The 21,766-nt window shown below is 39.1% G+C and overlaps 1 protein-coding gene across 1 annotated transcript in view; it reads left to right on the top strand.

Moving 5' to 3' along the window:
- The window catches only part of ZFPM2 (zinc finger protein, FOG family member 2), a 467,161-nt gene extending 445,641 nt beyond the window's left edge, over positions 1–21,520 (top strand). The window contains exons 6-8 of the mRNA XM_067711504.1: positions 12,637–12,843; positions 16,092–16,316; positions 18,919–21,520. Of these exons, the coding sequence (XP_067567605.1) occupies positions 12,637–12,843; positions 16,092–16,316; positions 18,919–21,410 (2,924 nt within the window). The 3' untranslated portion in view covers positions 21,411–21,520. The remainder of the gene's footprint in view (positions 1–12,636; positions 12,844–16,091; positions 16,317–18,918) is intronic.
- Positions 21,521–21,766: the final 246 nt, after the last annotated feature.

The following is a 21,766-nucleotide window of genomic DNA, read 5'->3' as shown; positions in this document are numbered from 1 at the left end:
CAGCTGATAAATTTTAAATCACATGTATCATATGTGTAAAAGCAAAATCTTTCTTCTCTTAATCTCAGAAATATGGTTAAGTATGTCTATTCACTTATCTCTCTGACTTCTTTCTAATTCTGAGTTTCTCAATTAAGTTCCTAAAAGCATCAGAATAGAGTAAATCTTATTTAAACTGACCACATGATTCAGTAAAGTTTGTAATTTTAATGTTAGGTTGACATAAGCCTATTTAAAAATATTTGGGAGAAAAACAGAGTGTGGTGTTTTATTCTCACGTCAACATTCAGCACACAGTATTCAGTTCCCAATTTTCCAGTTCTTAAGCAATTAAATGTTCTGTTGACATCAGAGGAAAGGCTGCCTACAGAAGAGATGAAGAATGAAAAACATTGATATCTTAAATTGTAAACTGTGATTTAACATAAAGAGCATAAAAAGTTGCTTTTTTGTTTTCTATAATCAAGTTAACGAAGGATGAATAGTGCATTCGGCAAGTAATTCTGCCATGCGTCCATCCCTCTTGACTGGAAAAGGCAAAGAATTTTTTTTTTTAAATCCATTCCCTTCTTTGGCCGAAAAAACCAAAGGCACACTCTAAAGTTGCTGGTCAAGTCTGATTTTTTTTCCTCCTTCTCCCAGGAACTGCTAGGATGTTCTGTAAAAAGATGTCAGGAAAGCCAGCATGGGAAAGTTAAATGCCCCAAAATGCCCTGCATTGCCTATAAGTACAAATGAAAAATGTTAAAGATTATTTAAAAACAGGAAAGACCTTTTGTAAAATGCTTTTGATTTATTGCTGTGTATTGTGCAGATCTTTATCAATTATTCTCACTCTATTTTATTCAAAAACTGTTGTAAACTATGAGTTGGCATGTTGCTGCATACGGAAGAAAAGCATTAATCAACTCTAAGTAAACAAGTGCAGAGATCTCTCTAACAACTATGAAGTAGTTAATACATTTTTGAGCAATTTTATTCTAGAAAGGAGGTCTAAAAGAGTAGTGCTTAATTATCTGGACTCCTCTGTGCTGGGCTCCCTTTTGATTGTATTAATGAAGCAGCTGGCCCATTGTTTCCCTTTAATTCCTCTATTGTTTTAAGAATATGTCACAGCTCTTTATTCTTTTATCAGGTGCTGTGCAGGAGGACCCACACAATACCTCATATTCCTACTGTATTTGCCAATGCACAAAGAAACCTCCACAGCGGTTTGCAAAGAAGGGGCACACATAATTTATAAGTTCTGTTCCTTGCACTACTCCACTGTCAAGAATTTCAACAGTATTGGATTGGAATTCATTATAAAATTGCTATTAAACAATGTGGCTACATATAGATATAGGTACTGTGTGAACATTCCCACCCTGAGATCTAGGTAGTATCACCTGCGATGTTGCAATGGGACAATTATTTAGCTTTTAGGAAATTATTTTGCCCAATCCCTTCCCAGTTGTGAAGAAACTAAATTTCATAAGTGGGCATGATGTTGGATTTTCAAATTACTTAGGTAAAAGAAAAAAAAGAAGTTAATGACAGAACGAGTAAGTATTCTTGTTTCCTCCAACTCCAGAAACAATGTCTGTGTGTATGAGTGTGAGTGAGTGTGTGTGTGTGTGTGTATGTGTTAAACAGCCCATTTATTCCCCCAGAGAACAGCTTTAAATTACCTTAGTGTGCCTAAGAGATATCATGGTTTACTCTATAGACCAATATGTAATCTTTATTAATTGAGCTCTGATCAACTGACCATCTTCTTCTTGTATTTTACACATGTGAAGGAAATAGACTTTTAGATTGATGCATAAATATCACTGTACATCTTAAGAAATCAAACTGCTGTTAACAATTTAGTATATAACATTTTATGCCAAAGCTACTTAAAAATGCTGGTTCATTTATAAGTCGTTAACTTTTCTCCAAATTTCCATGGAAATCACACACAAAAAAATCACCCATGGTAAAAATCTCAAAGGTCTGATTCACATAGACTTTCTCTTTTTACACACATGGCTTTTTTCTTTGTTTTTCCCCTGTCAAATGTCTGTATTTTTAGAGGCTGTTTTCATTGATTTTTTTCCCCGTAGTGTCCCCAGTCTCATAAAGAGAAATAAGACTTAATGACTTAATGCTATGTAGTAAAAGTTACTAACTTCAACTTTTAAAATATCCTTAGAAAAGCCATTAGAATAAATTAGTATTGAAAACCACCTATTGCCTTTTGTATTGTTAGGTGAGTGTGTATGGGTTTGGTTTTTTTTTTTTTTTTTCTGAGCTTAAACTTTCAAACTGGTATCCCTATCTATTCACTTGAGGCTCTTTATCCTTGTACATATTGAGGCAGAGTAATACAAAATCTAAATGTGATTTAATTGGTTCAATTTGCTGTATATCTTTATGCTAAGCTTAGGTCCGTATCTTGATGAGCCCAGATGTAGTTGTGCTCAAGGTTTACAGCTTCACGTTGCTTGTATTTCCTTATTTTTACAAAGCAAGCGTCTATCAATCACACAGATAAATTAGAAAGAAACATGTATAGACGTAACACATGGAGAAGATTTTTCAGCGTGCCATATAATTATTAACCTGATTTTTACCATTGTAAGGAAGCATGAATTGCAGATAGCATGGACGAAGTTAAATGCTTTTATACTGGATACATTTTGCTTATACAGAACTCTATAGGTATGGTCGAACAATATAATTGAAGCTTTGTCAGCTCTGTAACCTAGCAACAGATAATACTGTTAGGTTACTGAATTGCTCCTGGTTGACAAGTAGGGAGTATTTTTGTGTTTATCATGTTTGCTAATGATGGGATCCTTTCCAAAAGGCTTGTCTTAATCTTAATTAGAGTTTATCAGCAGAGGTCTGCATGACATTGTACAGACACTGATTTCATAAATAATAAAAAGTGCAAGTGAAAAATTTGGCAGGATGGGGAGATACTTAAGGCTACCGCTTCTAGTAAGAGGAGCGTGAATTTCCAAAATATAATCAACTTTGAACTGTGACTTTATTCTTTATTATCAAAACTTGTAGTACACTTCACTGCAGTTTTGACAGCAATTATGAGAAAAATTTATAAGCTTCCTGTTAGGAACCATATCTGTTTGTACAAGAACTTTGATCATAAACATTACTTAGAACAGCAAGTACATGTTTTTTCAAGAACGTCAAGGTCTTTGAGGTTATTACTTTCTATGGAACCTTGAATGTATTTGCCCTTTATACGTGAAGGGAGTGGTGTGTGGGTGAGGAGCGTGGGGAGAGTGACTATGTTTGCAGCACAAGAGGCAAAGAGAGAATCCTAAAATAACCTTTCCATTTGGTAGACTTGAGGAAGGTATCAGATAGCTGCTTCAGTGCCTGATGTCATTTGATAAAGACTTCATGCCCATGCAGTAGAAATGTGATTTTTTTTTTTTGCTCTGGTTTATACAATATGATCTTTCACAGTTTTTCGAAATGTTATTGTTCATTTCTAATAATAAGTTACACACCTTCAAAATAATAAAGAATTAAACATTGTAAAACCAAATACAGTTCACAAATTTACTAACTTCCTAACTGGTTTATTCAGTTGAAGGACGATGCTAAGTCATTACATCCTTTACCCGCCTTTCCACACCTTTTCACTCATCATGCCCACATTCTTCAAATATTATTCAAAGCTATGTTCAGTTGTCATTTTCTGAGTTTTGGAGTGGACATCTCTCTACTGAATTGTTTGAACAAGTCTATGAAATATTTGATTATCAAAAGAGACCTTTTTGTTCATAGAGTTTCACTCTCTCTACCCTATACAAACTACAGATAGTTTACCCTTATGCCAATGATCCTTAACTCTAGAGGCATATGAAGCCTTTCGGGGAGCTTCTAAAAAATAGTGAAGCCCAAACTTCACTCCCAGTGATTTTGATTTGATTGATCCAGGGTAGGACCCAGAAAGCAGCGTTGATTAATAGCTCCCAGGTGTGGGCTTCCCTGGTGGTGCAGCGGTTAAGAATCCGCCTGTCAATGCAGGGGACATGGGTTCGAGCCCTGGTCCAGGAAGATCCCACATGCCGCGGAGCAACTAAGCCCGTGTGCTACAACTGCTGAGCCTGTGCTCTAGAGCCTCTGAGCCACGACTACTGAAGACCGTGCGCCTAGAGCCCATGCTCTGCGACAAGAGAAGCCATTGCGATGAGAAGCCTGCTCACCGCAACTAGAGAAAGCTCGCTCGCAGCAATGAAGACCCAACACAGCCAAAAATAAAATTAATTAATTAAAAAAAAAAGCTCCCAGGTGAATCTACTGTGCAGTCATGGTTATAAAGAATTGTGATACCCTTTTAGTGTCCAGCTAAACTTGGGCAAATGCTACATCCATATTTAATAGGTGTGGAACGTTTAGAATAGTACTTGGCACGTAGTAAGTGCTTTCTAAGTGTAAGCTATTAGTCATGTTAGAAGATAACCTGACATTACTTCCACACCACAACGATTTACATTATTCTCCACGTTGTGGCTATGCATTTTAAAGCTATGTCTTATCACTGTGTAAATCTTCTTAACGCTGTTTCATAAAGTGAACCATACTGATGAAAGAAATCAAAGATGACACAAACAGATGGAGAGATATACCATGTTCTTGAATTGGAAGAATCAATATTGTAAAAATGACTACAGCAATCTACAGATTCAATGCAATCCCTATCAAATTACCAATGGCATTTTTCACAGAACTAGAACAAAAAATTTTACAGTTTTCAGGGAAACACAAAAGATCTCGAATAGCAAAAGCAATCTTGAGAAAAAAAAAACAGAGCTGGAGGAATTAGGCTTCTTGACTTCAGACTATACTACAGGGCTACAGACATCAAAACAGTATGGTACTGGCACAAAAACAGAAATATAGATCAATGGAACAGGATAGAAAGCCCAGAGATAAACCCATGCACCTCTGGTCACCTAATCTATGAAAAAGGAGACCAGAATATACAATGGAGCAAAGACAGCCTCTTCAATAAGTGGTGCTGGGAAAACTGGACAGCTACATGTCATTTCTGGTTCAGAGAGATAGCAGTGCTAATTACTCAAACTGAGTAATCAAGGTAAGGTACCAAGGCATTTACTTAGTGAACATCAGATGGCACTGTGACTTGGGACACTGGGTTTTTCATTCAGAATCTAGAGCCAAACTGCTTTGTTCAAATCCCATCTCCCATATCTCCTTCTCTTCCTCCAAGTCCACTCTAGCTGTGTGATCTTGAACAGTTTATGTACACTTCCAGCTTCATGACCTCACAGTAAAAGGGAACAAATAAAAGCCACCTCACTGCTCTCTTGGGAGATATTAAGATAATGGATGCAAAGCACTTAGCACAGTGTCAGTGCAGAGCAGATAGTAGGTGCTTAATAAATCTGAGGTTATTCCTATTATTAGCACTTTGGTCACAGAAGCAAAAAAGTTGCTCACAACTTGATGATAATAATCTAGTGGTATCTAGCCTAAGGTTGTCATGTTATATGTTGTAGGTAAAGCAGTTCTCCAAGTTCACACAGTAACCAATAATCAAGTCAGCACTAGAACTAAAGTTTCTCACCCACAAGGCAAACGCTTTTTCTAGTTCATCTTTCCACTGAGGACAAATAAATTTTCAGTGATTTGGGGTGCCAGCAGTGCTTCATTATTAGCATATAATCCCTTAGACAAAGATCATTTGCTCTTGAATTACTGTGCGAAGAAATTCATTCATTCAAATGAAAATAGTTAATGTGGTCAAAGAAAGTAAACTCCATCTCAGCGGCAGCTTCATTCCTCTAAAATCTTAGTTTTCAAGTATTACTTTGTTAAAGTAACTTCATTAGGAAAACTGAGAGAAGACCTCAACTGTTTTTTTTTAATCCATCTCATATGAAAAGCACTTAATAAAAGTTATATTCCTGTCCTTAGCTATAACTAAAAACTTGTACAAATATTCTAGTGAATGTTTTTTAGTGAAAAAAAATAATACTCTCATTTTTTTCCAATTTTTATATTGTGGTGCATATATATATATATGTATATATTTATATATATATATGTGTATAACAAAATGTATTAACCATTTTTAAGTATACAGTTCAGTGGCATTAAGTACATTAACATTATTGTGCAACCATTACCACCATCCATCTCCAGAACTCTTTTCATCTTGCAAAACTGAAACTCTATACCCATTAAACAATAACTCCCCACTCCCACCTGCCCTTAGCCCCTGGCAACCACCATCCTACTTTCTGTCTCTGTGACTTTGAATACCCTGAGTACTTCATGTAAGTGGAATCATACAGTATTTGTCTTTTTGTGACTGGTTTATTTCACTTATAATAAGGTCCTCAAAGTTCATCTATGTTGTAGCATTGTCAGAATTTCCTTTCTTTTTTTTTTTCTTTTTTTTTCCTTTCTTTTTAAGGCTGTAAAATATTCCATTATATATATATATATATATACACACATATATATACACACACACATATATTCTATTGTGTGTGTGTGTGTGTATATATATATATATATATATATATATACATATATATATTCCAGTGTGTGTGTGTGTGTGTGTGTGTGTGTGCACCACATTTTGCTTATCCATTCTTCTCTCAGTGGACAGCTGGGTTGCTTCCATGTTTTAGGTGTTTTTAATAATGCTGCTCTGAACATGGGTGTGCAAATATCTCTTTGAGACTCTGCTTTCAATTCTTTTGAGCATATACCCAGAAGTGGAATTGCTGGATCATAGGTAAATTCTATTTTTAATTTTTTGAGGAACCATCATGCTGTTTTCCACAGTGACACTACCATTTTATCCTCTCCCCAGCAGTGCACAAGGGTTCTAACTTCTCTACATCCTTGCCAGTCCTTGTTTTCTCGTGGTTTTGTTTGTTTGTTTGGGCTTTTGGGTTTGTTTTCTTTGCATGTTTTTGGTTTGGGGGGGGTTGTTTGTGTTTTGATTTGTTTGTTGTTGTTTTTTTTTTTTGATAGTGGTGCTCTCATTTTAAAGCCAAATGTAATACCCTGTGATTTGTTTCCATTGAACGTGAGGTCAATCAGTGAAGACACCAAAAAAGCTAAATATCAACATGATTTATCATTTTCATGCACTCAGATTGCTTCTTAATCAAGATGAAGACTACTACCTTCCACTGAATTGTAAATTAGAGTTGGCTGTGTTTACCTTAGCTCTAAAAATGGTAGGGTAAGAAATTGGTTCTCCTGTCTCCTCAGCCCCATGTAGATTGCTAGAAACCTTATCTGTTTCTAACTGGTCAAGATCGGTATGCAATCCACAAATGATGCAGCCTTAATCATTTTTCCAAAACGAGTTCGCTCGCTCCAGTGAAGCACAGATACATGTGCTCATTGAATTTGTAGGTTTATGTTTTCTTTCTGGTGAGATTTCTTTTCTTCGACTTAGCAGGGCAGTGAGAAATGAGAAAAATAGCCCCAACCAGACCAAACCAAAAGGATAATCGTTCACAGTTATATAGCACTTACTATGGCAGGTGCTGTTCTGAAGCTTTCACACATATATTTGCTTATTTAATCCTCATGATAATACCATGAGTTCAATACTACTATCACCATCCCCATTTTCAAGGCTGAGGAAACTGATAGAATGCTTAGGTGATAAGTTCAAAGTCACACAGTTAGCAAGCGGCAGAGGCAAGATTTGCATCCCAGCAGTCTGGGGCGGGTGTACTTCCTCCAGATGGGATTACATCCTCACTAGCAGCCACATTTAGAATATTTTTTTTGAATCAGTAATTGAAACTATGTTATAATACTTGGGATATCTCTCCCTATAAATGACTCCCTCAAGTTGTATGCTCTAAATTCACATCAAAAGAACTCAGCCAAGCTGTTTCCAAGAACCAATCCTTGACTTTTACGGCACCATTCTCTTGGTTCCCCTCTAACCTTTCCAAGTGTATGTTTCCTATGTCTTTAAATGATTGCATCTCCTCTACCCACATCTTAAATGTTGAGATTCTCCAAGTTTCAATCTTTGTTCTTTCTCTTTTCATGCTGTAGTCTTCCTGCATTACCACATCCATGCAAAGAGCATCCGCAGCTATTTAGAATGTGTTGATGACTTCCAAAATATTTTTTTTTTCTCCAGCCTTATTCTCCTCCAAGGTCCAACTGCCTCCTGGTTACACCCACCAAAAAGCCTCTCAGGTACCTCAGACTCTACATGTTCAAAGCCAAATTCAGTACTCCCATGCATATGCATACACATACATAAAACACACATGCACATTTGGGCTTTGGAGTTGGACAGCCAGAAGTCTAAATCATGATTCCGCCAGTGATTCTGCTATGTGTATAGCTTTGGGCACGTTAGCTAACTTCTCCAAGATTCAATCTCCTCAACTCTTAAATGAAGAAACTATCACTCACCTCACAGAATGATTGATAGGATTAAAATAGATGAAATACATAAACCCCTTAACCTATTGGACCCAAAGAAATTATTCCTAATTAATACTAATTATCTGTTATTGTCCGTATAATACCACTTGGTAATATACCAGCTTTACTGCCTTGCTAATGGAACTACCGTCAGCTGGTTTTGCAAACCAGAAACCTCTGTGTCATTTTCAAGAGTTACTTTTATGCATCTCAGGAAATCACTCCAGTCCTCTGTCAGCTATGTCTCTTGAATCTGGCCCTTTTCTCCCCTACAATTTACACTTCTCACAACTGAACTGGTACAATCAGCCTCCTAATAGCCCTCGAGATAACATTTCCTACCCCTTCAGTTTACTCTCCTCAAGACCCTGAGATCTATATTCTGGTGGGGGCGGGGGGGGAAGCTCAGATCATTCATTCACTCAAATAAATATATATACCATCTCTCCACCATGAGCCAGACACAACTGTTTTTATGTTACATCAAAACTCTCCCCCTGCTCTAAACTTTCTGTGGGAGGAAGCCCTGATTTGTACTGCTTGACAGTTTCTGACAGCAAATGCTACAACTCTCACCATAGCTGATTTCAGGTTACCAACGTGACATCAACCAGCACACAGAATTCCTGACAACTGAACATTCTGCCCTGTGATCCAGAACAGGCTGGCTCTGGCACACCACTGCCCATAATCCACCTCTTTCTCCCTCAGACCCCAAGCTCCAGGTTTGCTGGCCTCCGAGGGCCAGGCAGCCTCTTCCATAATCCTGCACTCACACGCGTGCTCCTGTATCTGCCGGTAACGATGTACCTGCCAGGTCCTCCCTACACATATTTCTGCTACTTTACTTCTACTCTTCTTGAGTCAATAAAAATGTCCCATTGGATGGCTTGCCTGACTCCCCCAAGAAGTCTCAGTTACTCACCCCTCTCACATTTCTTTAGTAGGGGGATGGGACCACCGTGTGGTATTATAATCTGTCTGTTTATATGTGTGCTTTCAGGTTGTTTGTGAAGTTGTGCATGAAACCATAGCACGCAGCCTGGCACACCAATGAATAGCTGATGAATGAACGACTTGAAAAACTAAATCCTAAGACAATGGACTTTTTCATCAGACCTGCACAGTACATTTTCAGTCTGATTCAGCCTTTTAAAAGGATATGCTCTGACGAAACCGTAAAATGAGATAAAATGATAAAGATAAAATATGAAACATCTGAAAACAGATATGTGTTACTACTGCCAGGCTGCTTAATAATGTAGAAAAATCATTTTTGGCTTACTTTATTTTTTATTTATTTATTTTTAAAAATAAATTTATTTATTTTTGGCTGTGTTGGGTCTTCGTTGCTGCGCGCGGGCTTTCTCTAGTTGCAGAGAGCGGGGGCTTCTCTTCATTGCGGTGCGTGGGCTTCTCATTGCAGTGGCTTCTCATTGCAGAGCACGAGCTCTAGGAGTGAGGGCTTCAGTAGTTGTGGCTCGTGGGCCCTAGAACGCAGGCTCAGTAGTTGCAGCGCATGGGCTCAGTTCCTCCACGGCATGTGGGATCTTCCCAGACCAGGGCTCAAACCCACGTCCCCTGCACTGGCAGGCGGATTCTTAACCACTGCGCCACCACGGAAGCCCATGTTTTACTTGCTTTAATCTTCACTTAATATTTTGTGAATTTTATTTATTGATTGGATCTTTTTGGTTCAAAGTCTGAGCCCAAGTGTTCGGAGTCATCCTGCTGTTGAGCTCACTGCTGTGATAAAGATTAGCCGAGTGCTACCTTCTCTAAAATATCGATTTCTCCAGGGTACCTGAATTCAAAACTTTCCTTTTGTAAAACATAGCCGTAGCTGGATTTACCAACAATGTAAGTTGATCAAAAAATGGAAAACTATTACCAGTAATATAAGTTATTCAGTTCAACACTGAAATCCAGTGACTCTTAAAAAACCAGGCGAGGAACTAAACCTGAACTGCAGTGCCTGCCTCTGCCCTCCCCACCTCTCTATTACACAGACTCACTTAATAAACCTTGTCCCAGAGGAAAGATAAGGTGCAAATGATTACCTTGTCTACAGCTGTAAGTAGTTTAGATCTGTATGCACATCAGAGAAGGCCGAACAGCCAAATGCAGAAGCCTTCCAGGGGGAAGAAGCGTCACCAGCAGAAATAGCACCACTTAGCACTTTTCAATGCTCATCAGATTCCACGATGATGCCGCTTAGCTTCTATATTTGTAAAGAAGTCATCAATGCCAACCAAGGTGAATCTGTTTTCAACTTTGGGAAACTTGTATGCTTTCAGATATATTAAAGTGAAAGTGAAAAATGGTCGTTTTCTAGTCTTTTAGTATATTTGTGTTTTCCTTGGAAACTTTCATATAAATTCGAGGTCTGTAATTTTAGCTTTATTTTTTCACAAACATGTACTGTCGTGGATGGTGTCTTGTCTGCTTACCTTTGAAATTTAATCAGCTGGTTTAATGAACTGTCCGAGGTTTCTCTAAAACGGTGTCCTGAATCTTCTAGGCAACTCTGCCCTATCATATGCTGTTGTTATCTTTTCCACCAGCGTTTTACCACACGTTGTTTAAAAACTATGATCTCTTTCAGGGTGGAAAAAAATGAAGTGCAGTTGAAAAGGCAGTTATGCTGAAAGATAAACAGAGCAATATTACTTATCAGAATGGGTACAATTTTTGCTTGCTTAATGAGTACAATATATAGCCTTGCAGTATATACACAATGAGGAAAAAAAGCTTTATAACATATCAAGTATGCCATATTACTTCAGGCACAACTGTACAGGATACATATCTAGGCCTGAGAGTGTAGATAACAAAATATAAGTGCTTTGCCTGTCTAAACATGTTAAATAAATGAGCATTCACTATCGCATTCCAATACATTAGAAGATGTACTTGCATAGTTAATTTTCTTTTTAATGCACCACACGTGATCATTTGAAGCACCAAGCCAGAGTCTATCTTAGTGTTTGAAGAGAGGGTTCTTTTCATTTAAACAAATCTTTATTTAAATAAGCCTTTCTGAAAAGGCTCTTTGGCATATCTCCTTTTCAGGAAGTTCAATCAGGGTAAAAGGAGATAAAGAAGCTGCATTATAAGAAATATTATATAAGTAAAGATCACTCGGTGCTCACCCCCCCACCCCCCCAAAATAAATGGCAGCAGACTTATAAGGAGAGTAAAGCTAACTGGAATTTCACTTTAATGTGCTAAATTTTAGGAACTTTGTTTACTTGCTTTGTAGTTTTACGTATCATTCATTCATATATCATTCCCCAGTATCTGGGGAAGAGAGAGAAAAAGAAATAACTGCTTACTTCCATGAGGTACAGAAAGAGCACGTAAAGAGTAACTTCAAAGCCTCACCTGAAATAAATTTTGTGGTTGTATCCCTACCATGCTTGTTCTTAGGCAGTATAACATGTAATAACATGGTTGATGATTAAGTCAAGCGCTGGAAGGCAAACAGTTGACAAAACTCTCTACAGATTATGTCTATACTTGGTTATTAATCTTCTGCTACTGTTGGTCACTGAACAGTTCATCTGATGCAAGGAATACAGTTTTCCACATAGGCAGGTACGAAAATTAATAAAGGGAAACAGCACTAAAATGGAGTAGGGAAGTCAGAAGGGGGAGCTGGCATGTACTACTTGACTTCAGTGTAGATCCCAACAGGAAGAGATGGACTTTGCATCTCCATCAGGAAGTGACACTACTTAATACCTCTCAGCTGAAGGAAGAAAGCATTTCTCCTTGTCTGACAACAGCTCAGCCAATGAAAGAATGTAACAACTCAGCCAATGAAAAGCCACTATATTTGGAACTTTCAATTTCCTCCAATGAGCTTTTTGTTTATAATGGCCCCACCCAACCTCCCCTTCTCTATAAGAGTTTCCTCTCTTTTGTTTCACCAGACTTTCATGTGGTTGACCATAGCTGCCTGTCCTGAGTTGCAGCTCCTTGCTATTAAACTTGTGTCGCTGGTAAAGTAACTGGCAGTTTTATTGTTTTAGGTTAACAAAGGGAAGAGGAGGACAGCCGTTGTCTTGATCAAACACTCCACCCCAGTAGAAACTGATGTGAAAAACATGAGAAGGTCCTATTGACATCAACCCAATGTACAGCAGGCTAGAGCATTCTATGTCAATTCTTTTTCTTTTTTCTTCTTAATAGGGGGTCAGCTTTGGTGCACGACTACGAAGGCCATCTCTGAGGGTGAAGAGCTAATTGCCTTTGTGGTGGATTTTGACTCAAGGCTACAAGCTGCCAGTCAGATGACTCTTACAGAAGGGATGTACCCGGCGCGCCTGCTGGACTCAATTCAGCTGCTCCCTCAGCAAGCTGCCATGGCTTCTATTTTGCCTACAGCTATTGTCAATAGTAAGTGCTGAGTGCAATAGCCCAGTACAATAGCTTTGTAGTGGTGATGGGTATTTATGGGAGAGAAAAAAATAATGTCTACTGACAGGCAACCAGGGACAGATTTTGTCTCCAGTGTTATGATTTTATTTTATATTCTCTCCAATTTTAAGTGTGTGTGTGTGTGTGTGTGTGTGTGTGTGTGTGTTCACTTCTCGTGGGAGTATAAAAGGAATAACTTAAATTCATTCATTTCAGGTTGGATTCCTGAATGTCACACAGAAAAATCTGACATTCTAAACTAAACAACATTCAAGACGATTTAGCTATAAGAGGTCCAACAGCTTTCATTGTCGCTCCTATGGTAGAATAGTTTTGGTATTAAGAGCCATAGAGTTAAAACATAAAATAAGAAAAAGGACACAAAATCAAATTTGATTAGATACACTAATGAAGGGGAAATGTAGGCTGGATGAATCAAGACATCAGCTAATGTAAAAAAAAATAAAGAGAAGAGAAAGAAAAATACGTATAATCTTAGAATACTTTATATGGAGAATTTTAAAATGTGCCCTGGCAAATATACCTTTGTGATTATAGTCTGTTAAAAGGACTATTGAACTTAGTTTGTATTTCCTTGACATAAAATCAGTGATCTAGGAGTCCCAAGATCAGAATTCTAGACTCTGCTCTGCTTTTATCTAGCTCTGTGAGAAAACGTGAGTACATCTTAAGAGGAGAATAGATTCTCAAGCCAGTGGCAAGTGAAACGTTGCATTGAGTCAAAAATGTCCTTGAAAATCCCTGAGACTTTGAATGATGCAGAAGTCTAGAGACTACAATCATGTCTTATATTATATATGTATACATATATACATACATATATATTCAACAGTAATTATGTTCTTGCTGTAACAGCATCCTTTAGAATGAAGAACTTCTCAGGTGTATCTGGAATTACTCTGCATCCAACCAGTGGATTCAGTGTACACAACCCAAGCTACTATTTCTGAATTTCCTTAATGTAAATGGAGTTGTTTTGTTTACTGAATCTTTAGTTTGATTTGAATAGTGAGGAACTTGAAATAACATGGACCCAACTTGAAACTGAGGCAAAATGATTTTGTTACCACCTATTCTAGGAGTTTCTTATATTATTGTGACACTCCAGTGTGTGAATGTTAATTCTAATTATATTTGAAGGAATACTCTGTTTGCTTTCTATAGCAAGATAACTATTAATCCCAAATATATCACCATAGATGCATACAGGCTTTGTTCTCATTCTTAAATTAGTTAATCAGTTAAAGTCATCCTGAAAAATAAACCCTTTACTCTACACTGGGCCTCTGAAAAGTATAAATGTAACTAAAACTTGGGTGGGAGGGGCTAAATAATAAACAGCAGTAGTATATAATTTTGTAATTAAATTGTATTTTAAAATTCTGTATTGTACCTGCTGTCCTTACTTCTCATTTGCTAGAATTTGGTCCTTACTTTTCTCCTTCTCTCCTTCAACAGGATCTCCTGAGCCAACTCCTTCACTATCATGTGTTCCAACTCACTATACATTAACAGTTTATAAATCACAAGTCCAGCTGTTTCTGGCGAGTTTCAGACCTCTCTTGCCATCTTTGCAATGTTCCTGTCTCTTTCTCACAGAAATATCTACTCCCACATATCTACTGTGACCATATGCCCCAGTGTGCCTGGATTAATCCCAGTTTACAGTGTTATCTGCCATCCCTCTGATCAGAGGCACTACAAAAGTGCCAAGTTTGCACAATACAGTGTCAGATTTAGTCACTCCATATGTGCCCCAGCCTGAATTCATCACCCATCTGTCTTCTATTCCCTGTAGAGATGAATGAAAACATCCCTTAACACAGAAATGCCAACAAGAAGTCTAGGCACCGAGGAGAAACCTTACCTTCTGCTCTAACATCTAATTGCAAAATAGTGGTCATCACTTCCAGTCAGTTCTGCTTCCTCAGTATAACTTTGCTTCTCTCTGTCCCCCTTTCATTGAGGCATTATGGAAGAGTGTTTACACCAGGGTTTTCCAATCCCAGTTCACCCAGTTGCATGATAATGGCAAGTTACTCAACCTCACATTCTTCACCTATTAATGAATGAGGGGAAAACACAGAGAGAGAAATTTTCCATGAATAAATACATGAGAAATACATATCATACATATTATAGCATGACTTAACAAATAGTACATGACTATTAGCTACAATTTAAATTCTGTCATATTTCACTTAGATTACTGCAGTTGTCTCCTACCAGTCGTAAGTCTTCCTTCCAAATTCACTACCTTCAAAACTCCACTGTTAGGATTATATCATAGCTGATTCTGTCAGTCTATTGCTTGAAATGATTCAGTCATTTTCCATAACCATTGAGATAGAAATCTAAACTTAAAAAAGCTGACAGGGCCTTTGGGAGTCTGTCCCTGACTTCTACAACCTCATCTCTCCCAGCCCCTTGCCTGAGATTACAGAATAGCCTCCCAGCCTCCACCCAGTCCCTCTCTCAAGCTCCCATAGCTGATCCCTTAATTAGGAGGACACAATCCTCTTCTCCACCTGACTAGCTTAATTTCATCCTTCACAAGGCAGCTAAGGCATGTCATCATCTTCCCTCTAAATCCTTCTCTGACTTCTTCAAGTACCTCCATCACTGTGTGTGGTCATCACGTTCTAATGTAATGAACAAACGAACCACTTGTTAACCAGCCCCAGGAGATCTAAGCTCCTTAACAACAGCTGTTTGGTCTCTCATTTTGTTTTACACCCAACTCAGCATAGATCTGGCACTAAGGAGTTACTCTGTAATTAATTTATTAAATGGACCAATGATGTCAGGAGTTGGCATCAAAGCTAACTTTAGTTCAGCCATTAGATCCGTTACCTTTTAACCAAGCAGATAAACCAATTCACATTGCTATTTATAAATGCCTATTTTTCTAAACTATAAGTACAATATAAACAATTTAGGATTAATCTCTTTTGCTTTATGTTGGGATTCTCCTAGAGTACCACTTTCTAAAGAGTCTGTGGGAAGGTAAACTGCATTAAGTGGAACATTTCTTTAAAAATAGCCCTGTACTGTGGAACAACACCCAAGACTGCACTAGCCCCTGTCTGATTGCCTAATTCATAACCTGGGAGCAGACTCTGAGAAAAACTGAACCAAATGCTGCTTTACCCATGGTTGGCTCCAAGTGGGCAGCAGCTAACGTGTCCCTGTGTTTCTGCCTGCAGAGGATATATTCCCTTGCAAGTCCTGTGGCATCTGGTATCGGAGTGAGCGGAATCTGCAAGCCCATTTGATGTACTATTGCAGTGGGAGACAAAGAGAAACTGCTCCAGTGTCAGAGGAAAATGAAGACAGCACTCCTCAGATTTCCAGTATGTGCCCCTTCCCACAGTGCACCAAGAGCTTTTCAAATGCCCGAGCTCTAGAAATGCACATGAACTCACACAGTGGTGAGTGCCTCTCTTGTTTCTTCTTCTACTCCAGGAGACCCTCTTCTTTCTCTACATATATACGTACATTCATACATCTCTATCTATCTATAAAATCAAACTTAAACTTGCTGGACCAGCTGGTTATTATCTTTTGTCCCGAACAAGTATACTCTATTCAAAGGACTTGGGTCTGAATTATTTTCTAACGACTTACAGTGCTCAGTTTACAGGCTAAATCATTCTAGTTTGTTCTCAACTAAAGTAATTATGCTGAAAAACAAGTTTCTTTTTCTTTTTTTTTTTTAAGCCTGTTCTTGAGAGCAAGGTGGCAACTATTCCCATTTATTTTGGAATTGTATGCCCAATTGTTGTCAGTATCATACATAGTATTCTAATTCCTATATTTTAAAAACAACTGAAATGAATCAAATGTACAGAATTATATTAATTTTAGATATTTCTTTGAACATTCTTGGATAGGGCAAACCAAGGTTTGGGAATCATAGTTATTCAGAATATGAAACTTGTAAGTCACCTCCGGGTGACTTCCTTTGCTGTTTTTGCTTGGGTTGAATAATTAAAAATGGAAATAGGTGCTCAGTTTAAAAAAACTAACTCCAACCTCCAGTGCTCTAGTACAGTGCAAGCTTTTGTCTTTGCACCTATAAAAATAAGCTGTTTCCTTTCTACTTATTCTCTTCCCTCTCCCTACAAAGAGCTGTCTTTATGAGGTGATAAAGCAGGGGAAGCAGAAACAGGTTGGTTGTCTCACATGGTGAGTGTAAAGTCACGCGCAAAACAAAAATAGAGATAGAGGGATCTTCCCAGCTCAACAGGAAAATGAGTATTGGATTAGCCAAGGAGAAAAGGAGACAAATAAAAGAAGTCCCCTTTTATCTCTATCTCTCTGCCATATTTTCATCTTATAAATATAAAAGACAATTCTCATTTAAGTCTAGAGGGCAGAGAGGAGGAACCAAGCCTGATGTAACCATATGCCAACAAATGGGAACAAGAGTTGACCTGAGTAAGTAAAAGTATCCAGATCCTGATTCCAATTCATAGGGGAAGGGGTCCCCCCGACCAAGTAATTCTTCAGACACCCACTGAGTGTCTTGCAATGCAACTCCGCTCAATTCTGACACTATGCAGGGAGAGCATTAAATTCCCCAGATTAAGGGGTCAGTCCTACAAGAGTGACTCCCCCACCGCCACCCCAGTGCAGACTTTAGTCTTTTGTGTTTCTGACCAGTCAGCTATAAATCAGAGGTCACCAAGACACCCCCTTGGTTTGACTGCTTTGCTAGAGTGTCTCCCGGAACTCAGAAAACCCATTTGTTCACCAGATACTGGTTTATTGTAAAAGGATATAACTCAGGAACAGCCAGATGGCTGAGATGCATAGGGCTAGGTTTGGGGAACGGGCAAGGTGCTTCCAAGTGCTCTCAGAGCCTGCCACGCTCCCCAGATCTCCACATGTTTACCAACTGAGATGCTCTCTGAACTCTGTTTTTTGTGAGGTTTTATGGAGGCTTCATTACATAGGCAGGATTGATTAAGTTATTGGCCATTGGCAATTGAACTTAATCTCTAGCCCCTCTTCCCAGAAGTGGAGGAGGGGAAGAATGAAAGTTCCAACCCCTGTAATCACAAGATTGCTTCTCCTAACAACCACCCATCCTTAGGTTACCTAAGGGCTTTCCAAAAGTCACCTCAGTAACATAACAAAGCCACCTTTATCACTCTTATCACAGGAAACTCCAAGAGTTTTAGAAGCTGTGAGCTGGGAACCAAGGATAAAGACCAAATATATATGAGAAATAGATTTTACTCATCAGAATGACCAAATACATATTCCTTGTAAATCACAATATTGCATTGAGGCTTACCCACCAGTCAGTGGTGATATTCAAAATATTTAATAACTGATTAAAAACAGGCCATGACCAATCAGCATGGATGTCGGTCCTAAATGACTACATTAATGTACTGGTACCAATATCAGCCCTGGATAGAGATAAACCATGTTTAGCAAAACCAATGAATAAAATTCTAAATTTGTACCAAAGATAAATTAGTAGGTTATTAATTACTTCAGAAAATGGTTTCTATTTGGATTCTTTTGAATAAAGACCTAATCTGGTACACTAAATGCACTAAGATTTATTTGATTTGCACATAGGTTATCACTATCAACTGTAACTAATGCCTGCTTCTTCCTAATATAGAGCATAGTGCTGTGGTAAGAAGGTTATTGGATTAGAAATTATAAAATCTGAAGTTTAGTCATGGATCCATCACTGAATAGCTTTATTACCATAATCAATTCCTTTAGCCTCCTTGCATGTGTTTCCCGACCTGTAACATTGAAACAATGATGCCTATCCCACTACAATGCAATAATATTCATGAAAGTGCTTTGGAAACCATAAAGGGCTGTTATTATCATCATCTATGATGAAGGACGTCACAAGAAAAACGTTACTATCACAAATAAGATTCCGAAAGATTTCAGTTCGTTTCTGCTGTGTTGGACACATGAGGTCATTAGTAACGGTTCATATCATTAGAAAACCAATATGTGTGGTTCTCAGTATTCTGATTTTGTATGTTCCTCCAGGAGTGAAAATGGAAGAATTCCTCCCCCCTGGTGCTAGTCTAAAATGCACCGTCTGTAGCTACACTGCTGATTCTGTGATCAACTTTCACCAACACCTGTTCTCCCATCTCACTCAAGCTGCCTTCCGATGCAATCACTGCCACTTCGGCTTCCAGACTCAGAGGGAGTTATTGCAGCACCAGGAGCTCCATGTCCCTGGCAGCAAACTGCCCAGAGAAAGTGACATGGAACACTCTCCAAGTGGAACCGAAGACAGCTTACAGCCAGCCACAGACCTGCTGACCAGAAGTGAACTCCCCCAGAGCCAAAAGGCCATGCAGACTAAAGATGCGAGCTCTGACACGGAGCTGGACAAGTGTGAGAAAAAGACTCAGCTCTTTCTCACTAACCAGAGACCCGAAATTCAGTCTGCAACAAATAAACAAAGCTTTTCTTACACGAAAATAAAGTCTGAGCCCTCTAGTCCAAGACTTGCCTCATCTCCAGTTCAGCCTAATATTGGGCCTTCTTTCCCTGTGGGACCCTTTCTATCTCAGTTTGCTTTTCCCCAAGATATCACAATGGTCCCTCAAGCTTCAGAGATCTTAGCCAAGATGTCTGAACTGGTACATCGGCGACTGAGGCACGGAAGTAGTAGCTACCCTCCCGTCATTTACAGCCCCTTGATGCCCAAAGGGGCTACCTGTTTTGAGTGTAACATAACATTCAATAATTTGGATAATTATCTAGTGCACAAAAAACATTACTGCAGCAGCCGATGGCAGCAGATGGCCAAATCCCCAGAGTTCCCTGGTGTTTCAGAAAAGATGCCTGAGGCCGTGAGTCCCAACACTGGCCAAACCTCCATAAACCTTCTCAATCCAGCCGCTCATTCTGCTGATCCTGAGAATCCACTTCTTCAAACACCCTGCATCAATTCTTCCACTGTTTTAGATTTAATTGGGCCAAATGGGAAGGGCCACGACAAGGACTTTTCCATTCAAGCTAAGAAGCTCTCCACCCCCAACAGCAATGATGATAAAATTAATGGAAAACCTGTTGATGTGAAAAATCCCAGTGTCCCCTTAGTGGATGGGGAAAGTGACCCAAATAAGACTACCTGTGAAGCTTGCAACATTACTTTCAGCCGGCACGAAACATACATGGTCCACAAACAGTATTACTGTGCTACGCGCCACGACCCTCCGCTCAAGAGGTCAGCTTCCAACAAAGTGCCTGCCGTGCAGAGAACCATGCGTACGCGCAAGCGCAGGAAGATGTATGAGATGTGTCTTCCTGAACAGGAGCAAAGGCCTCCGCTAGTCCAACAGCGATTTCTCGACGTAGCCAACCTCAGCAATCCTTGTACCTCCACTCAAGAACCCACGGAAGGGCTGGGAGAGTGCTACCATCCAAGATGTGATATCTTTCCAGGAATTGTCTCAAAGCACTTGGAAACGTCCCTCACGATTAACAAGTGTGTTCCGGTTTCCAAATGTGACACTACTCATTCCAGTGTTTCCTGCCTAGAGATGGACGTGCCCATAGATCTCAGCAAAAAGTGTTTATCCCAGTCTGAGCGGACGACTGCATCTCCCAAAAGGCTGCTGGACTACCACGAGTGCACTGTGTGTAAGATCAGTTTCAACAAGGTAGAAAACTACCTGGCCCACAAGCAGAATTTCTGCCCGGTCACTGCACACCAGCGTAATGACCTGGCTCCGCTCGACAGCAAAGTGTTTCCGAATCCAGAAAGCGAACGAAGCAGCCCCGATGTCAGCTATGAAAGAAGCATCATAAAATGTGAGAAAAATGGGAATCTGAAGCAGCCTTCCCCCAACGGAAACTTATTTTCATCCCACTTAGCAACCCTGCAGGGCCTGAAAGTCTTCAGTGAAGCCGCTCAGCTCATTGCGACAAAAGAAGAAAACAAACATTTGTTTCTTCCACAATGCCTGTACCCTGGAGCAATAAAGAAGGCAAAAGGAGCCGACCAGCTCTCTCCTTATTATGGAATAAAGCCAAGTGATTATATTTCTGGTTCTCTTGTCATCCATAATGCTGACGTGGACCAAAGCACAAACGCGGAAAATGAATCTCCCAAAAGCCAGGCTTCTTCCAATGGGTGCGCTGTGCCGAAGAAAGATTCCCTGCCGTTGTTGCCCAAAAATCGAGGCATGGTCATAGTGAATGGTGGACTGAAGCAAGACGAGCGCCCTGCCGCCAACCCACAGCAAGAGAACATTGCCCAGAATCCTCAGCATGAAGACAGCCGCAAATCTCCCTCCTGGATCTCAGAGAACCCATTAGCCACGAACGAGAACGTCTCCCCAGGAATTCCCTCCACAGAGGACCAGTTGTCTAGTATAGCTAAAGGTGTGAATGGCTCCACCCAGGCTCCAACCAGTGGGAAATATTGCCGGCTGTGTGACATCCAGTTCAACAACCTCTCAAACTTTATAACTCACAAGAAGTTTTATTGCTCATCACATGCAGCAGAACATGTCAAATGAAATCACAAAATAAATAAACATCACTCACCTTTGGTACCAGTGTTTAGTATGTTGTTCTACCCAGTACAGAAAAAAAAAAAAAAAAAGCAAAAAAAAAAAAGCAAAAGAAAGCTGTTTGAATTACATCTGGGCAATCAGGAGACAATTCATTATGGCTGAGTTGAAGACTTAAGGTGTAATTTCATTACAGTCCATTAGTAAAGTGTATTATTGGTGCCATTTTAAAAGAAAATTAATTTATTTTACCAGCAGTATTCATAGCTGTGGTTATGTTATTTTTTATTTAAAAACTTTATATTAAAGTCATTTGTAATGTTATTGTATAGTTATTGTGTAGCATATATGGTTTGCACTGT

Source organism: Pseudorca crassidens, chromosome 17, assembly GCF_039906515.1.
Source record: "Pseudorca crassidens isolate mPseCra1 chromosome 17, mPseCra1.hap1, whole genome shotgun sequence".
NCBI lineage: Eukaryota > Metazoa > Chordata > Mammalia > Artiodactyla > Delphinidae > Pseudorca > Pseudorca crassidens.
Note: the sequence above shows the minus strand (reverse complement) of the source record. Positions and strands in the feature narration are given on the sequence as shown.